Source organism: Balaenoptera borealis, assembly GCF_965194805.1.
Source record: "Balaenoptera borealis genome assembly, chromosome: 9".
NCBI lineage: Eukaryota > Metazoa > Chordata > Mammalia > Artiodactyla > Balaenopteridae > Balaenoptera > Balaenoptera borealis.
Window position 1 is genome coordinate 25,187,592 of NC_138873.1, and position 19,240 is coordinate 25,206,831.

At 37.2% G+C, this 19,240-nt stretch overlaps 2 protein-coding genes across 16 annotated transcripts in view; one reads left to right on the forward strand and one right to left on the reverse strand.

The window, feature by feature from the left end:
* Positions 1–10,510, forward strand: part of REPS1 (RALBP1 associated Eps domain containing 1) — a 79,815-nt gene extending 69,305 nt beyond the window's left edge. For 9 of the 15 annotated variants that reach the window (XM_082405676.1, XM_082405670.1, XM_082405669.1 and 6 more), the window contains 7 exons: positions 132–250; positions 1,078–1,160; positions 3,318–3,503; positions 4,603–4,698; positions 6,540–6,688; positions 7,804–7,909; positions 10,250–10,510. In XM_082405676.1, coding sequence (XP_082261802.1) covers positions 132–250; positions 1,078–1,160; positions 3,318–3,503; positions 4,603–4,698; positions 6,540–6,688; positions 7,804–7,909; positions 10,250–10,318 — 808 coding nt within the window. In that variant the 3' untranslated portion in view covers positions 10,319–10,510. The remainder of the gene's footprint in view (positions 1–131; positions 251–1,077; positions 1,161–3,317; positions 3,504–4,602; positions 4,699–6,539; positions 6,689–7,803; positions 7,910–10,249) is intronic. The other 6 variants (XM_082405671.1, XM_082405674.1, XM_082405675.1 and 3 more) reach the window with 2 other exon arrangements.
* A 2,155-nt stretch (positions 10,511–12,665) lies between these two features.
* Positions 12,666–19,240, reverse strand: part of ECT2L (epithelial cell transforming 2 like) — a gene marked incomplete at both ends in the record, with an annotated part of 63,743 nt that continues 57,168 nt past the window's right edge. Inside the window, 3 exon segments of the mRNA XM_082405763.1 lie at positions 12,666–12,677; positions 12,681–12,805; positions 14,156–14,328. Coding sequence (XP_082261889.1) covers positions 12,666–12,677; positions 12,681–12,805; positions 14,156–14,328 — 310 coding nt within the window.

Sequence of the window (19,240 nt, forward strand, 5' to 3'; positions counted from 1 at the left end):
GTCTGTCCTCTGGAGAAAATGTCACACCAATAAGATCCTTTGCTGCTTAGCTGAGTTTGAATGCTTAAGAAGAAAAAAGAAAAGCTCCAATGTCAGTAGCATGACCAATTATAACGGGGCGAATTTTGCAGGTCTCATTCAGGAATGTCGCCTGATAACACTGCACCACCACCTCCCCCTCCAAGGCCTCAGCCCTCTCATTCTAGATCGTCATCTTTAGATATGAATCGGACCTTTTCAGTCACCACAGGTAGGGGTTAGAGAACCATAATATATATTAAATTAAATACATTAAATATATTAAGCTAAAAATACACAATATTTTATTTTCTCTTATTTTTTGATATTTATATGAAGAAAAATTTTGAATTGAAAAAGTATCAAATGAGAGGGAATTTTTTTTTATTAATGACTACCTAAATTGAGTTCAAATGATAACGATGGGAACCTGAGAGATGCCACAAGAGATTTTAAAAGAACGATGTGGAGGTATCAAGGAGGGAAAGCTAATAGGTCTTAAATTACATGACAAAAGAGAAGGAAGAGTCATAGCTTACTCAAAGGTTTCAATTTTTATATGACTGGTCGTATTGTTATCACGCTGGTGGAAATAGAAAAGTTAGGATGGAGGGTGATGATCTCTTTTTGATATTATGCGTTTGGAATGATGAGAAAAAAGAGAAATAATCAACAGGCCATTGGACTTGTGGGTTAGGGAAGATTGATGTATTATTTGAGAATCATTTACATAGAATTAATAGACTGAAGTGTTAAATGAGAGAAAATTTGCAAGTCTTCATATTTGATAGCTAAAGAACAATCAGAAATATGGGAAGAAAACCAAGAATGTATAGTGTTATGGAAACAGGGAGGAGCAAGACAAGTGCCTCATGCAGCAGAGCAAGAGAAATGAGGTCTGAGAAGAGGCCGTGAGGTTTGACCACATCTAGACAGTTTTACAAGATATATACGGCTTCCAATACCATATGTTGGTATTGGAAATCTTTTATCATTTGATCACATTCATTCAGCCTGTCTGTTCTATTAGCAAAGTAATTATATATTTACAAAAAGAAGACTTGTGTGTTCACACAGGACAGCAACAGGCTGGAGTTGTTGCCCAACCTCCTGCAGTGCCTCCAAGACCACAGCCCTCACAGGTAATTCTCCTAGGTATTCACTACTAAGCGTCAGTTATTATAGTCCCCTTAGTCAATTTGTCTGTTAGGTCTTTGATTCTATTCTAGAATTATTCTGAAGATCAGGAATTACATAATTGTCATTCTTAATGTGCATTTATTAATAATTCAGGGAAGGGGACTTCCCTGGTGACGCAGTGGTTAAGAATCCGCCTGCCAATGCAGGGGACACAGGTTCGAGCCCCGGTCCGGGAAGATCCCACATACCACGGAGCAACTAAGCCTGTGCGCCACAACTACTGAGCCTGCGCTCTAGAGCCCGGGAGCCACGACTACTGAAGCCTGCGTGCCTAGAGCCCGTGCTCCGCAACATGAGAAGCCACCGCAGTGAGAAGCCTGCGCACCTCAACAAAGAGTAGCCCCCACTCGCCGCAACTAGAGAAAGCCCGAAAGCAGCAACAAAGACCCAACGCAGCCAAAAATAAATAAATACATTTATAAAAAAATAGTAATAATTCAGGGAAGCTAGGTCTTATTTTAGAAGATAAGGATTCCAATAATGATTTGAGTTATTTTTTGAAAGAAGCTCAGAAGTGAACCAAATGATAATGTCTTGACAAAGGAGGGTTTAGAGGAAAGAGCAATGGATTGGGAGATATGAGGTGTCCATGTTATGTCCTGGATCTAGCAGTGACTCAGAGTGACCTCCCTGCATCTCCCTGGATGTGTTACTGCGTCAGTGAAGGAAGTGTTAGACGACTTCTGCACCACCCCCTGCCAGGTCGAAGTTGTTTGCATCTGCATAAAACTGTTATGTTCCAAGATAGATTCTGGACTATAGCTTAGTTTTAAGTGACTGACTGGCTACCTTTTGCATGAATGAGTTTGGTTGATTTTTCTGAGTTAGATTCTTATAATGAAGATGCTTATTTGCAGTTAAAAAGATGGTTTCCTAATCATCGAAGACATTGAAATTTGAATATTCCAGTATTTATTTTATCTAAAGTGCCAACAAAAATGCTTTTACTGGGTTAAGCTGTGAAACCCAGTGAGTTGGTCTCTTGACTCAAGAACCAGTCTAGTGCAAAAGACAGAACTGTAAACAACAATTATAATAAAAGTGCTGCAGTAGACATATTTATAAAATGCTTTGTCACAGGTTTCCTAGCTGGTAAAGTCAGGGATCACATTGAAAAGGTCCAAGTAAAATGAAGTAAGTTAGACTTAAGCAGAGACTTGAAAGATAAAATGGTATTTCTTGGGGAGAGGGCATTACAACCAGAAGGAATGGCATAGAGGTGTAAGGTAAGCCTGGCATATTCTTCAAGGAAAAACCATTGAATTCAGTACAACTGGAGTCATGGGAAAGGAAATTAAATAGGTGGAAAAGGGGCAGAGCATCTCCTATATCATACTAAGAAGGTGGAATTTTTCTTATAGGATATAGAGAATTTTTAAAGGGACTTTTTAAAGAGACTTCAGATTTATTCCTGTAGCATCCTGTACTTCCTTTGTCATAAAACTCCTCACACGGTATTTTAAACCCTTGTTTATTTATCTCTTGTCCTGCACTAGACTGTCAGCTTTATTAGGGGATGGACCATACTTGTTTATTCACTATTATATCCATAGTGCTTGGCCAAAAGTAGATGCTCAATAAATTTATTTTTCGATTGAAGACTTTAGAAGACTTGATCTGGCAAAGGAGTGGAGGACAAATTGAAGAAACGTGCACTGGAGTGTCAGAGAGTAGCTAGAGCACGGGTTTTCACACTTTAAAAATAACAGTCTTTTTAGAAACATATGAAACATTTTAAAAAATAGCTTTTTTAAAGAATGAACAATTATGCAGTAACCCAATTAAGAAAAAAACAGATGCATGGGGAGAATCAGAGATTAGGGCCAGAACTTCCCCTCTCCTTTGATGCCCTTTCTTTGCAGTACGAATTTTGTAAAAGTATCTTTTTTATTGGAAGTTTGTCATCTTAATTTTTTTAGTGTCTTAGCATTTCACTTAAGGTTTTTTAGAGCTAAATGTTAACTGTAGCTCACCTCCCTGAATTTTCAGCTAGTAAAAAGAGCATCCTTATAATAAATTTTCAGAGAAAAAGAAGGCTACTCTCTGACACTGATAACACCAATAAAATGTTTGTTCCTCTATCCTAAACCCTCATGTAGGCTCCTGGTCCCGTTGTGCATCGCCCAGTGGATGCCGATGGCCTAATAACTCACACTAGTACCTCACCTCAGCAGATACCAGAACAACCAAATTTTGCAGATTTCAGTCAATTTGAAGTATTTGCTGCATCAAATGTAAATGAAGAACAAGATGATGAAGCCGAGAAACATGCAGAGGTCTTGCCGGTCAGTTTTCAAGGGCTTATCTAATTTTCTGCTGGGAATCTTCTCATATCATGCTCAGAAGCCAGTCCTTAAACAGAGGAACCCCTAAAAGAGCAAATAATAGAAGGGACATCAGCGAGTAAATTATCTGCTGCTGCTTCTTTTAGAGGATTTATATTCCCTAGGTCAGGAGTAGCTGTCACATGAAAAGACACAAACACAACCATCTGGTCTTGGCTAAAACACTGTTCTGGGAGTTGCACCTTAATGCTAAACATCTCGTGTGATTTGGTGAACATTTCTGTATAATAAGAGGCTATGGTTACCATAGCTACACTCAGTTTGTATGAGACTAAGTCACTTTATGGGGGGTTGCATCTTACTGCTAAGCATTTGACTGTGTGATTTGGTGAAGATTGTGTGAGAGGAAGTCACGTTAGTTAGACTTAACAGACTACAGGATGTCAAAATTTAATCTTTGCAGACAGTGTTCTGGGAGACTCTGTTTAGTTGTAGCAGCAAGAACTTCTCTAGGGATCCCTGTCTTTGCTAAGTGTAAATGTGGAGTTGGAGGGAACAGGGAAATTCTGAAGTCCATTCTGCTTGTTTCAATTTATACTGATCTTCTCTAACACATCCAAAAATCTGCTTGTTTGACTGGCATAATTTAGACAAAGTGTTCTTATAGGTCTGATCCATGGAAAGTTTTCTACTAGCCACTTCTTCAACCCTGCAACTTTCTGCCTGGCCTGGGGCTACTAGGGAAATGGGCTGCACCTCCAGGAGGCAGGGTGGGCCTGAGGGGAGCGCAGGTGTGTGCAGGGTACTGGTACTCGCTCACCTGGAATGGATGCTTCCCCTCCCCCAGCCAAAGAGCTCCCCAGACGGTGCTGCATCCCCGCCGCCCCCCCCAGAGGTTCACTGCCTCCCTCCCTGCCCTTGAGCAGTAGAGAATGGTCGTTTCATAAGGTATTCTCAGATTCCCTCTCATCTTCATCTCGGGGTTCTTATTGTTAGAATGGCTATTTTACAAACATTTAACTCTCTGATTTGTTACATGTATATTTATTCATATATGTATATTACTTAGAATTTGTGATAATCATGTATTCATCTCTAGGTTGAAAAAGCTTCTGATCCTGCAAGTTCTCTTCGAGTTGCCAAAACAGATAGTAAAATTGAAGAGAAGACAGCTGCTAGCGCTCCCGCCAATGTGGTATACAGAAGTCTTTTTAAATATTGATCATTTTATACATATGAAAAGTTATATGAGATAATTTGAAAATCTTAGAAATAAAGTTCGAGATGATCTAGCTCATTCCACTGCCTTTAACTGTAATATGCTTAGTCCATCTCAGAACACAGCCCACCTAGAGATGGAGACGATAGCCTATCGTTTGCATTAATGCATGCCACAGGTTCTCACATCTTATGTGGTTATTACATTCTTTCAAACATATAAAGTAGAACTTCCTTATTTGTCATATTCAGTTTCTCCTATTGCAGTTATGAGTATAATAGGGAAGAATTATCAGCCCTTTAAGGTTAATTTTATACTTGGTGCTCTTTTTCTTTAACTGTCTTAAGAATGATTTTTTTCCCAAAAATTTATTATGAAAAATTTTAAACATACAGAAAGGTTGAAAGAATTTTACATTGTACATCAGTAAACGCACACCTTGATTATACCATTAGTATTTACTATACTTTATTTTTCTTCCAGTTTTATTGAGATGTAATTGACACACAACACTGTATAAGTTTAAGGAGTACAGCATAATGATGTGACTTACATACATCATGAAATGACTGTCACAATATGTTTAGTGAATGTTCGTCATTTCATATAAATACAAAATTAAAGAAATAGAAAAATATATATGTTTTTCCTTGTGTTAATATACTTGCTTTATATCTCCATCCTTCTCTCTAACTATATCAATCCTTCTTATCTGTTGCTTGCATTTCAAAGTAAATTACAGATATCAGGACACTTCCCCTTGAGAAAAAAATTTTGGTAACTTTTTTTTGTCATCATTAAGACATTCCCAGTAGTCATGAAAACAGTGAGTGTTTCTGAAAGTGCCTAAATTCTACTTTCTGGGCACTTTAATTTTTACTACATTAGTAGTTCTGTGATTTTTTTAATAGTGAATTTTATTTTTGTCAGTTAATGGCAATAAATTAAAAATAGCACTTAACCAAAGAGATGGCATTTGACTCTTGTTTTTATTTATTAACAGGTCAAATCAGGTTATGGTAAATACCAGAATACCATATTTGATTCTGCTGAGGACACATTCACAGTTACCAATAAAATGTCCACTCATTTTCAAAAATTATAATTATTGTGCATCTTAGTGATGGGTTTTTAAAGAATTGCCTAGTTTTCCACTTCTTTATAAATTGTTTTATTCATTAAGATATCTTAGGGTTTTTGAGTAGGAAAGCCTATGGTGATAATGGATGCATATATCTGGAGACTCCCTTTTATAGTTATTGAACAGGTGTATATCAAGTGTGTATCATATTTATGTTAAAACTGAATATGATAGCTTGAGTCACAGAATTCGGACCTCAAGGAGCTTATTATGTCACCCTATAAAAAAATTTGTCTAGTAGGTACATTTACAATTGTAGTGTCACTAGGAACATTCTTTCCCATTGCAATTTAAGTCAGTTGTTGCCACAAATATATAAATTGTTTCAAAGTAGGACAGGTGACTCTTAATTTTGGGAGAATGAATGGCTTAACAAAACCATATGATGTTGGCAAAGTGCTAACTGTGAATGTCTTCAAGAAATGCTCATTATAAAGTAAAGGAGCTGTTACAGTGGAGGATTACTGGACTGAATGTCAATATTATGACATAGTATGAGTGTGTTTTGTGTTTGGTAATTGCAGTCATTTTTGCTTTTGTTGTGGTCATCCATTTACAATGCTTGGTGTCAGTTTATTTACCTCTTGTAAAAATAAAATACAGTGTGTGTGTGTGTGTGGAGTTAAAAAAAAAAAAAAAAGAAATGCTCATTATGAATGGAATTCTTGTCTCCTAGAGCAAAGGCACAACACCTCTTGCTCCACCACCTAAACCTGTTCGAAGGAGATTAAAATCAGAAGATGAATTAAGGCCAGAAGTTGATGAACATACACAAAAGACAGGTGTCCTAGCTGCTGTTCTTGCATCACAACCTTCTATTCCTAGGTAATCAAAGCCATTCCTAAACACATGTAACTACCAGAAACAAAAAGCACAGCAATTAAAAATACCAAACTGAAAGGAATTATGGTCAGACTAGTCCTGTAGGTGAGCATAGGCTTTTCACTGCTCCTCTTTGAGAGTTTTGTCATTTATCAGTGGGTAGAATATTCTTCCCACTTTTTTCCCTTCTATTATTAAGTTCAATTCCAATTCCATTTTTACACTCTATTGCAAATCCTGGAGCAGACTTTAAAAATTATAGTGCACAGGGACTTCTGTGCTGGCACAGTGGTTAAGAATGCGCCTGCCAATGCAGGGGACACGGGTTCGAGCCCTGGTCCGGGAAGATCCCGCATGCCGCGGAGCAACTAACCCCGTGCACCACAACTACTGAGCCTTCGCTCTAGAGCCCGCGAGCCACAACTACTGAAGCCTGCGTACCTAGAGCCCATGCTCTGCAATAGGGGAAGCCACTGAACTGAGAAACCCATGCACCACAACGAACTGTAGCCCCCGCTCACCGCAAGCAGAGAAAGCCCAGGCGCAGCAATGAAGACCCAACGCAGCCAAAAATAAAATATAATAAAATTAAAAAAAAAAAATCTTAACCTTTAAAAAAAAATTATAGTGCACGGTAACACTGATGTTTTAACTATGGTAGTTCTAGACCAGGAATTGGCAGACTAGGGCTCATGGGCCAGAGTCAGCCCATGGCCTGTTTTTGTAAGGCCCGTGAGCTAAGAATGGGCTTTTACATTTTTGTAAAAAAGAGAAGAGAAAAAGAAGATACAAAAAAAGAAGAACATTCAGCACAAATGGTATGGCCCGCAAAGCTTAAAATACTTACTGTCTGATCATTTACAGAAAAAGTTTGCCGATGCTTGCTCTAGACTGACTTAAACTCAGGTGATTCTACAGAATAATCATTAAAACAATAACTACAATAATTAAGCCTCTGAAGCTTAGATACTTTTGGTGGAGCATTAAAACTGAGCAAGTGAGGTTGAGCTATACTAACAAGGCAAAGATGCTTCCTCTGCGTTCTGGGTTTAGAGATCAGTGAAGAATGGAGAGAATTTAAAGATAAAAAATGAAGGTAATTTTTTTTATCTTCTCAGGTCTGTTGGAAAAGATAAGAAAGCTATTCAGGCGTCAATTAGACGCAATAAGGAAACCAACACAGTTTTGGCCAGATTGAATAGTGAATTGCAGCAACAATTAAAGGTAATGTAGTTTCTGAATCTTTATTTGGGAAGTTCCATGGACTCAGAGCCTCTTAGTGTTGAACTGGAACTTGGAGGAGATCCAGCAATTCTTATGCTAGTATGAAACTTTACATGTAGCAAGAGAAGTGTAGATCTGAAGTGTTTTATATGCCTTTGAGTCTTTTAATATTGAAAAGAATTTCCTATAGTCAATTCTGGTATGATTGCCTTATCCTACATGTATATAAGGCATCATATTCCTAAAATGTTTCTTAACTTTCATAATGAGACCCAAGAGCAGAAATGTTGTGACCTCAGATACCGCCAGTATCTCATGTGTGACTCTCAACACTCTAATTCTAAAATGATTTGAGTATTGTTAATTTACCCTTTTATCAAAGACAACTCAGATTCTATTAAAATGACTTAAACAGGTCTAAAGAAGAGGGATGGGAGCAATTTAGATCGTCTCTAAAGTAGAAAAGACAAGCCTTAAATAGAGATGGTGCTTAGGGCCAGTGTGTACTGCTGTCATCTGTACTTGAGAGGAATGAGTTTGTTTTTCTTACTTACTACTAACCATGATTTCTTTGAATCCCTACAAATAAAAGCTAACAGCCAGAATCATTTATGACTCATCAACATTATTAAGCATTCATGTCTTATAAACCAGTGGTTCTCAAACCTTAATGTATATACACTTAATTAGGGGTCATGTTAAAATGAAAATTTTGATTCATATCAGGTATGGAGTGGGACCTGAGAATTCTGCAATTTCTAATAAGCTTCCAGGTGATGAAGATGCTGCTGGACTGTTGGCTCCACTTTGAGTAGCAAGGTTGTAAACCACAAAGATGAGGAAAGAGTCCATGGAAATGTAAAATGAATACAGAGTTAGCTGAGTCCCATAACATTCTGTTCATATTCCTTATCTAGCCTTTATCACATTGTCCATACCTATGGCACATTTGTCTCTCTGTCCTACTAAACTGAACTTGTTGACGGTAAACCATACTCGTTTCTGTTTAGGGTGACCATATAATATATTGTTCAAACCAAGGTACATTTTTTTTTATTTTTATTTTTGGCTGCGTCGGGTCTTAGTTGCGGCACGCGGGATCTTTCGTAGCAGCGTGCGGGCACTTCGCTTTGTTGTGGTGCACCGACTTCTCTCTAGTTGTAGCGTGTGGGCTCCAGAGCACATGGGCTCTGTAGTCGTGGCGCACAGGCTCCAGAGAGCGTGGGCTCTCTAGTTGCGGCACACGGGCTTTATTACCCCGCAGCATGTGGGATCTTAGTTCCCCGGCCAGGGATCGAACCGGTGTGTCCTGCATTGCAAGACGGAGTCTTTCTTAACCACTGGACCACCAGGGAAGTCCCCAAACCAAGGTACTTTTGAGAGAAAAGAGAGAGATGTGTTAACAGGCCAGGACATCAGAGATAAACTGAGACTGTCCTAGATAGATTTGTAACTATCTTGTCTCTGTCCCCAAAACCTCGCACATGTTAGGCATTTGATAAATGTATGTTAAAGGAATAATATTCTTGTATAACTCTCTGATCAAAGAAGCTATTCGTAGCTGTTCTATGATTATGAATTTGCTCCATTGTAAAGGAAGAATGTAAAACTCATGACAAGCTTGCTAGTACCATACCTCGAAGATGAAAGTTTTGTTAATGCATGTTTTTCTGAAGAACTAAGGAAAATCATAGCAACATGTATATAGGAGCTATTTTAAAAATCACTTTTCTCATTATCTCTGAGGACAGAAAATAGGAAGTATGGTGCCAAATAGGAAGAGGTCATCCTGGTTGAAACACTATACTATCAGTATGATAGAGAAAAAGAAAAAAGGAAAATGGCTGAATTAGAAGTTGTGGACTATCTGAAAAGTCTGCTCAAAATCAACAGTAATTAGAAATTCTGATTACAAAATACATTTATTCATTGTGAAACTGAAACTCAAAAGGAGGTTCAGGAGTTGTTATGACCAGATATAATCACCAGGGGAAAGAATCTGTGTTAACTGATTCATCTACAGTTACTACAGGGGGTAGGCGTTATGCAAAATTCATGCATCAGTAGCTATCATTTGCAAATATTGGCTTTTCTGATAATGAAACAAAAAACATTTTATTACCCTGACTTAAGAAATAAATATTTAATTAAGATCATATTTTAACATTACATACGTATAAAGAAACTACATTTCTAAAGTAAAGTATCCTTTTAAAATATGAACAGTTGTCCTTCCTCTTCTTAACAAATTTAAATTGTTTTACTGATGCAGAGCTGTTGTTAGATGTGCCTTCATTTTTATACATATTGAAACGTAACTTGGCTTTGCATCTTTTTCAGGATGTTCTTGAAGAGAGAATTTCCCTGGAAGTTCAACTGGAACAACTTCGACCGTTCTCTCACCTATAAGCCAATTGCCGTTAACTGTGAACATACCCATTTTTAAGCGGTTTTGGGTTCAAAGCCAATTTGGAGACCCAGACATTCAGCTCACTGCTTAATTCAACATTAAATTGTATGATTCTGTTTCGCCCTATGTGTTCACCATTGTATTTAAGTACCTTTTATTTTTTAATTGCAACAATAAAAGGGTCAGGATGACTTCGTGGAGGGTGTGTTGTGTTTGTTGGCACAGCCCGCCCTTGTTGCTCCATAGCGTTAGGAGTACATCCATAACATTGGTCCATTATACTTATGTGACCAGAACCGCTCACTGCTTGGATTTACAGAACGGGCTTCTCATTTACACCTCGAGCACAGACTCAGAAATATTTACAGAAGGAGACAAAATTAAATAAACTGTCAGTTTGTCTTTAGGTTTAATACTTAACATAAAGAATCCAAAAATCTTTAAAATGCGTTTCCTGTTTAATTTTTGATTTGAAAGAACTATATGGTGTAAGGCATTCGTTAACCATAAGCTCTGCCATAATTAACATTCTTCAAGAGTCACATGGTACTTTCAGACTTTTCCACGTCAACTTGGGGGGCAGATTTTATGTTTGCCTTGTGAAAATTTGATCGGTTTCACCTGTAACTTAAACTTGCTTGTGTGTGAGATTTTAATTCCACAGCAGTCATGTAAACTTAGAATTAACTGTGAAGACAGGCCTTTTTAAATTGTCCCCTAGAAGCAAAGGGAAAGTGTTGACACCACAAACAACGTAAGTACTGTCCACTTGCAAACATCACCACTTTTTGCATGATTTATGTACTTAACTCTCAATTAGAAGCTTATGCTCATCAGTCTCTACACGTTTTTTCAAGTAATATGTTTTAAAATTTCTGAGGACCTTAATTATTCACAGAATAAATGGAAACTCCTTAAGATTTCTAGTTTATCTTGAGCTATCTTGTTACTCATTCTTTGGCCATAGAGAGAGGTTTTTCCTGTTAACAAAGGGTTTCTGAAGTTTGTCCTATTCAGGATAATGTAGCGTCTCAGGATTTGTTTTGTATTAGATGATATTTTCATTTTGATCACATTTGTAAGTTTGCATTTATTGCTGACTAACAGCAGATATTCCTTTAATGTTTTCTTCTCTCTGTGGCATCATAGATGTTAAGCTGCATGGATATATCATAAAAGAATCAAAAGTGTGATTTTACACTAATAAAAACAGTATTTTAACTTTTGTACATTTTTTAACAAGAATTGAAATTTTTAAGAATTAGAAGGAATTTGTATTTTTGTTGTTGAAAGAAGAAAATGTTTAAAATAGCCTAGTTCACAATCCTAGACTGTACTAGTAAATTTCATTTCCTTAAAGGAGAATTCGAAGCAAAAAGGAGACTGACAACCAAAAGCTTCCAAGATTAATACAACTTTATCTACCATTATTAACTAAGTAAAAATATTTTTACTACTGCATGTATCAGCTAAAGTTTCAAAGTGGCTAACAGGTTATAGCTTCAGTTTATTAAATAATTAAATGAAGGCTTTAAGCGCCCAGAAAACTACTCAATACCTATTCTTATTTTTCTCTGTTTTAAAACAGTTGTCTTAATTTCTTCATTTTTTTACTCAGCAAAATTCCATTACAGGCAAGTTTTGTTTTTTAAAAGGTACCTCCCCCCACCCCCTGCCAAACAGCCTTCTAATTTAACAGTGTAACAAATTTTTAAATCTTTTTATTTGGAAGGTCTAAGAATTTAATTTTGCAACAAAAGACCACTTAAAAATTACAGAAAAATTTTTAGTACTTTATAGTGGTATATTTTTAATGCTCTCTGGAGGAGTACATTCGTATTAAGGATATATGTGACAAGTTTTTAAATAAAGTACCAGTTATATTTCTTATACATATTTCTTAAATCCATAACCATTTCATGAAAATGTTAAAGATAACTGGTAAATCACCAACAGATAAAGACATTTCTCTAGACTGATCATTTAAGAAACACTTTTCATTATGACTTTATTTTTCATTAGATCAGAAAACAAAACTTTAAATACCCAATATCCTTATTCAGTCTTAGGTTCTGTCAGTCAGATTACTCTAAATAATACTGTTCATGAAAAATAACTACCAAAAGAAGTGGTTCAAAATATCATACTCACATTTTTCTTACTGTCCATTTCACATAATTGAGCATAGATGATAAAGTTTAAAAGCTAGGAAGAGCTTTATGGGCCATCCTAGTTCATCCTCCCATCATCCATGACAAATAATCATTCTGCTCCTTACTGGATCTTCTGGAACAGAAAGTAACATGCTGTCTGTCTTTGCCAGGGCAGATTGGAACTCCTGGTGTTTTAAGTCCAGTCTCACTTTTCCATACTACTTTTGATGGCGTTTTGGAGTACTGACAACCACAGGAATTTATCATCCTCAACTTCTGTAGAACAAATCCATTCATGTTTTGGACCTTGAAGAATAAATGCATTCTTGGTATCTGTAAAAAATGTTTGAGGTACACTAATTAGTCTTTGCAGGTAAAAATCAAAAGGAGAAAATGTTTTAAAATTCAAGTCATCTTGAAGAATTTTTTGAAAATTAAAAAGATTCAAACAAATACAAATCCAGTTTAGAAAATAACTTCCTAAATTACTGAATTATTCAAATATAGTCTAAAATAGTCTTGTCTTTACATTATAATTGTTTAATTATAATTAGCAATTATTTTTAAAGACTAAGTGATAGACGATGTAATGTTCTTTAATTCCAGAAGGTACTGGAACCAGTAAAGGTCTTTACTAAGAGTTACTGTAGATAAGAAATGCTGAGAGCTCGACCTAGGCCACCTTGGTATGAGGCCAGGACAGAATTAAGCCAGCGACTTAGCTGAATGCCCACTTTTAGCTAACATTATGATGTTCTGACATAGAGCATAACTGATTAAGGGGAGGTGAAAGGAGACATGTCATACATGTTATGGGTAACTACCTTAGCTGAGTTTGTCTTCTAGGTGAAGTATTTATTCCCACATTTAGTGTTCATTTTTTCTCATCCTCAGATTTTAAATGGGGCTGCAGCTAATGGGAAGCAGACCTTTTTAGATAAGTTCCTTCTCTAAGATCTTGGTTCTGGCTTTAACCTTAAGTCCTACCTTCACATGCAGTGAAGAATATTGGAATGAGAGGTGTTATACTCAGATTGCCTGGCCTAACAGAAGTATAGGAAAGAGATACAGATCCTTTTAAGACTGGGAAGTAGAATGTAAGATAAAAACTAAAAATAGGTACAGTAGGTTTACGTAGGATTTCTTTTTGTAACAAGTGATATTTCTGTTGAGATTATTATGAATGAAATGTTTGTTATTAAACACCCTTTGCAAATCGATCCTTTATAGAAGAACTCTTAAATATGAAGTTACGGAAGAAAAGGTACAGTCAAATCTGCAAAAATCACTTAGTCCTAGTAGAATGGAAAAGTAGTAGATAAAAACCTAAAATTGTAACATCCTCAAGCAAAATAGAGTAATGGTTAAGGACTCCAGCTCTCCTGTCAGACTACTTCAAAGAATCCTTCACAATGATGTAGGGTTGTGTCTCCCTTTGTGATTTTTGAAAGCTGTTTTCTTAATGTCTAGGGTGTGTGTCTGACAATGCCAGCATTCCTTTCTTTTGCTATTTTAGAGGTAGATGAAAGTTTACATTAATGAGACCCTAAAAGTATTTGGGAAATTATTTGCAAACTCTCAAATTCCAGTTCTTGTCCTGCTTTTCTATTTTAATAGTTAATATGTTTTATATAATATAGCTTTCTAAAGGTATTTAACTCTTAGGAGGAAAAGAATACATACATTTGGAATCTGGAATATCTTCTATGAGTAGTCTCTGAAGGGCCACTGATGCAATGAACTGGTAGGTTGATTTTGAAGTCCTTTCAAACGGAGTATGAGACGTGCCCCGACTAGAAACAAGCAGTGCATCGTTGAAGAGGAAAAGACTGAGATCACGGGTATGTTCATAGAGCCTGGGTTAAAAAAGGGAAGGAGCAGTTTTAGAAGTTTTACATATGTGTTTTGTTACACAGTTCACCATCTTTACATTGATAAGCCGCTAGTCAAGGTTCTTCCCTACCTCAGACCTTTTGAATGGCTTATTGAAGTTCTCTGTGTGTTTTTCTCCTGGTGTGAATAGTCCCTCTGTCTCTCAGACCAGTCATGTGGGTGGGCCTCAAGGTTCCTGGTGAAATGGTTTGAGCTTATCCATTGGACAAGTATCCAATCAATGCAGGAAAAATGAACACTGCCCTTTCCCAACTTTATGACATGAATCAGGTTAAAGCTGTGTTTTTAAACTTTTGTCAAAAGGTTGGTATTTCGTGTTTGATGTATTTAGGCAACCTGGGGAAAATACGTTTTCATTTGGTTTGGTTTCATCTTTAAGAGTAACACGTTGGGTTAGAAAATAGCACAAGAATCAGTAAGGTGCAAGGTGTCTTAAGTAGGAAGCAGGGAAAAGAAAAGCATTCACTAAGTAAGAAATAGGGATTTTTCTAATTTTGATTGGAAGAAAATTGATAAGTATGAAAAGCTGGAATTAAGTAGCTCTTCATTTCCACAGGGGTTGCTACCATGGTCAACAGTAGGCATGTTTATCAGCAGGCAAAATACGGTGTCCCCAACCTCCATCTAGTATCTTCTGTTGGTGGACCCAGGTCACAGTGTTTAGTAGGTTTCACTGTATTCTAGTCTGGGTTATCTCATGTCAGTACTCAATGGAGCATCAAGTGATGTGCTAGGGAGGAGCTTGGGGGAGCCCCACCAAGGCCCCCCCCATCTCCACCCCCACCAGGAATGGCCAAGTGCAGCAAGCTCATTATTTTGATGGAGGATGACTGAAAAAAAATATGTTTTGCTAAGAAGCATCAAGCAACCCGCAGGAAGTTACTCTGAGGAAGTGAGTCAATTTACTGGCTTATTCAGAGGAATTCTCTCATATTTTATCTTCATCATCTTTGTTTAATTTTTAAGTTGTTGATTTAGATCCACATAAAGTTTTACAGAAATGCTAAAGTAACATCAATATATACTATCAGCTTTTTTAGTGTACTGTTCTTTTGTTTCACTTTTTCTTTTTGCTTGGCTCACTCCTCCCTCCACTCAGGTCACCCAAGTTACCAAACTAGTGCATATCTTTCCACTTTTCTTTAACCTGCCCAGGTAGTCACTCACATATGTACCTGTATATACATTTATTTACAGGTAGGGTGCCATTGTTTCAAGTATTATTCCAGAATTTTTTCTTGATTTTCTCATCAATGGAAATCACTTCAAGTTCTTTTTAATGACTAAGTGATACTTAATAGTGTGGATGAACCATCATTTATCTAACTCTTCCCCGTTTGATGGGCATTTGCTTTGTTGACAAGCTCAGGTCTCTTTCTTCCCTCCTTCCCTCCCTCTCTCTCTTCCTCCTTTCATTTGTTCTTTCTTTATTGCCACTGTGAGCAATGTTGGGATAAATCGATTCCTTACATATAAACAAATTCCTTACATGTGCTGCTATTTCTATCAGGATTCCCAAGGGTAGGACTGACTGACCAAATGGCATATATATTTTTGTCAAAGATTTCCAGATTGTTCTCAATAAAAGCTGCTATAATTCACATTTAGAATCCACTTTATATTATAATGGCTCTGACATACATAGTACAAACTTTAATGTGCATCTGAATTACCCAGAGATTTTATTAAAATGCAAATTCTGATTCGGTAGAGCTAGAGTAGCCTGAGATTCTGCATTTCTAACAGCTCCTGGGTGATGCTGATATGCCAACCGCACTTTGACTAGTGAGGCACTTAAGTTGTTTGTTTATTACAGTCATGCGTGTGAGGTAGGCAAAGGACTAGATCGGGAGTTAAACATTTTTAAGGAGTGCTATACTTCAGGTTCAGCTGTTTGGAGAGTGTTAGGAAATACAGGTCACGTTAGGTGTGTGAATAGATAGAAATGCAGTGGTCATCCTACCACTGGAGCTAACTTCCTTTTTCAAACATTTCCTTCCCACCTCTGTGATTATGATTTAGGCTGGAAGGAGTGGGATGCTTCATATTTACTCATAATTTATAAGAAATAATGTTCTAGATCAATTTGATAGGTTATTCTGAGAATAATGGAGCACATAGAGCTAGGGATGAGGGAGAGGGGAAGCAAGAAAGATGGGGTGCGTTTAAATCGGTGTGTGGTGGGCTGTATATGGTGAATGGCCACTTTAAATAGGCAGAAGAACTTCACCCATATTCTCGACCCTTTTTTGGCAATATTTTTACCCTACTACTGATAAGAATCATCATACCATTTTAGAAAAATGTTTAAAGCTATAATAAAACTTTGCCGTTCTATCTGAATGACCAGGGAATGTGCCTACAAGAGTGTTTTGAAGAAGTAGCTTTGAAAGGGGTGTGTTTGCTTGGTCAACAGATGTTTGATTTTTTCCTTTGGAAGGGACAGCATTGAAAGTAGAGGTAAATGAAGGAGAATTCTAGTTTTGTGACCCACTTGGACTGGGTGGGTGGATGGCCCAGAGGAGGGAAGGAGCAGGCACATTAACTTGAGCTTGGAGTTGAGGCCACTTGTAACCTGAGGACATGAGAAGGGAAAGATAAACGCACAAAGAGGTTTTTATTATTTTAATCTGATTAGGAAAGTGCTATTTAAATTATATATAAATGAATTTTACCTACAATAAAGCTTTCCGAAAACCATTTACACCCCCCAAGATCTCTGGTAATTTTCATCCAAAGACAAAAAACAACAGTCTTTTTTTAAAAACTGAATTCTAATGCACGTGTAAAAACAAATAATTTTGCCCTTCATACTGACATAATGGAGCAACTGAAATGGAAACTCTGGATCCTACTAGGGTTTCATAAAGCTGCTTCTGCTCGCATTCAAAAGAACCAACTCCAAGGTGAGAGTTCTTCCTTGAACTTGGATAGGATTTCTTTGCTAATTCACAAGTAGGCTCAATGACTCAGCCAACCATAGTTTAAATTCTTAACACCATTCAAGGAGTGTTTTGTTGTTTAATTACTACATTAGCCAGACCAAGAGACTAAAGTACCCAACTTCCATAAATACATAAAACTTTGAAAGTAATTTTCAGAGCAAAACCTTTGGCATGAACAGACAACAGTAGGTCATTGGTTCTGTGAGCTGACCTGAGCCAAAACTCTGAGTGGTGGATCATTGTGGCTTTTTGGGTTGCCAGGATAAAAGTCAATTCAGAGCCAGAGTCCAGTATCCCTGAGAAGTCTGGGTATTTCTCCTTCCCCAGTGCCTAGTTGCCCTGGCAAATGACTGTAGGTCCCTTTGGGTAAGCTAAAAGGATTGTTAACAGTATGCATGCTCGGTAGTGTAGTAGTGTTTTTCCTCAAGAGGACTCTGGGGTCTGAGAAGTGGATGGCTCTATTTGGTGATTGAAAGCCGTGCCTGTATTCACCAGTCTTAGAGGGCTCCACTTTTGCATCTTTGGCGACACCCCCCATTAGAAGGAGAACAAAAATAAACAAAAATGCTAAAAATCAGCAAGCTTAAAGTCACATAGATGAAAATTGGTGTTTCTGAACAAACGATAATATAAAAATTCCAAGGTACATAATGTATTATAAAAGCTTAACAAACCCAGAACTCTGAGGGCCATATCCAGAGAGGGACAAATGCCTCCAGATTTCCTAACTCTAAAATGACTGTGACTTCATCTCTACCCCAGAGCAAATTTTTTCATTTATAGTACAAATATTTACTTGTTCTTTTTGTGTCACCGCTCTTGTTTATTGGTAATTTGTTTAGTACTTGTTGCTATGTTGGTGAGTTTATTATGAGGAAGTCTCAGTTCATCTTGCCACCTGCTGGTCTCATTAGTGGATAGAACACTGAGACCTGGTTTTGAATTCTAAACAAGCACTTATTAGTAATGTGACCTCAGACAACTTACTCAAGTCCAGATTCCCCACGCATAACATGGTTCCATTCCTACCTTCCTCACCAAATGATTGTAAAGAGTATATCAAATGAGAGAAGTGAAAATATGTGGTAAACTATAAAGCTTTAGACTCATATGAGTTGGCACCGTGTGCATAAATATAAGCAGACTTTCCTCTAAGTAGAAATCCCTGATAGAAATCGTGGGAATAGACTCATATGAGTTGGCACCGTGTGCATAAATATAAGCAGACTTTCCTCTAAGTAGAAATCCCTGATAGAAATCGTGGGAATGTCATTTCTTGGGTTTCATATGACTTCCTAAAATGACAGAAAACAAGGTTTCAGCCTAAATGTTCTGTGATAACTTTTGGAATATGAACCTTTTTTGCATTTACTTAATTTAAATATTAATGTAAAATTACATTTGTATTTATTGCTTGGAAAATCACTGAGATAGTGCCTACTGAAACATAAATGTACCTCGTACTTAGAGTGTAAAATAATGTAGTATTCCCCTGTTTTCCTGAAACTCTCAAATGTACTGTTGTCCAAATACTAAAGCAGAAGTCTAAATTCTAATATTTGAGACTTCTGGTTGGACGTGTAAAGAGCTTGGAAGTCATCACTTCCATCGCACAACAAAAAGGAAGCTGAAAACTCAGAATCAACAATTCTTCTTAGATCCATCGAAGAAGTGAGGTTATAAAGTAGATTACCACCCAAAAGCTGAAGAGACACGCTGATACATAGAATCACAGCTTACTGGAAGCAGAAACTGCCTGCTGGAGCCAGCATCGGGTAAGAATATTAAAGGGAAGTTGACTAATTGCTAGAGCCTAAGTGTGAACTAGTTGAAGAGATTATGAATTCCTGGAGGCCTAGCATTGGCCCACGCCACACCCCCGCACCCTTGCATGAGTTTAAAACTTGCAGGAGTTTTACCTACAGGAGCC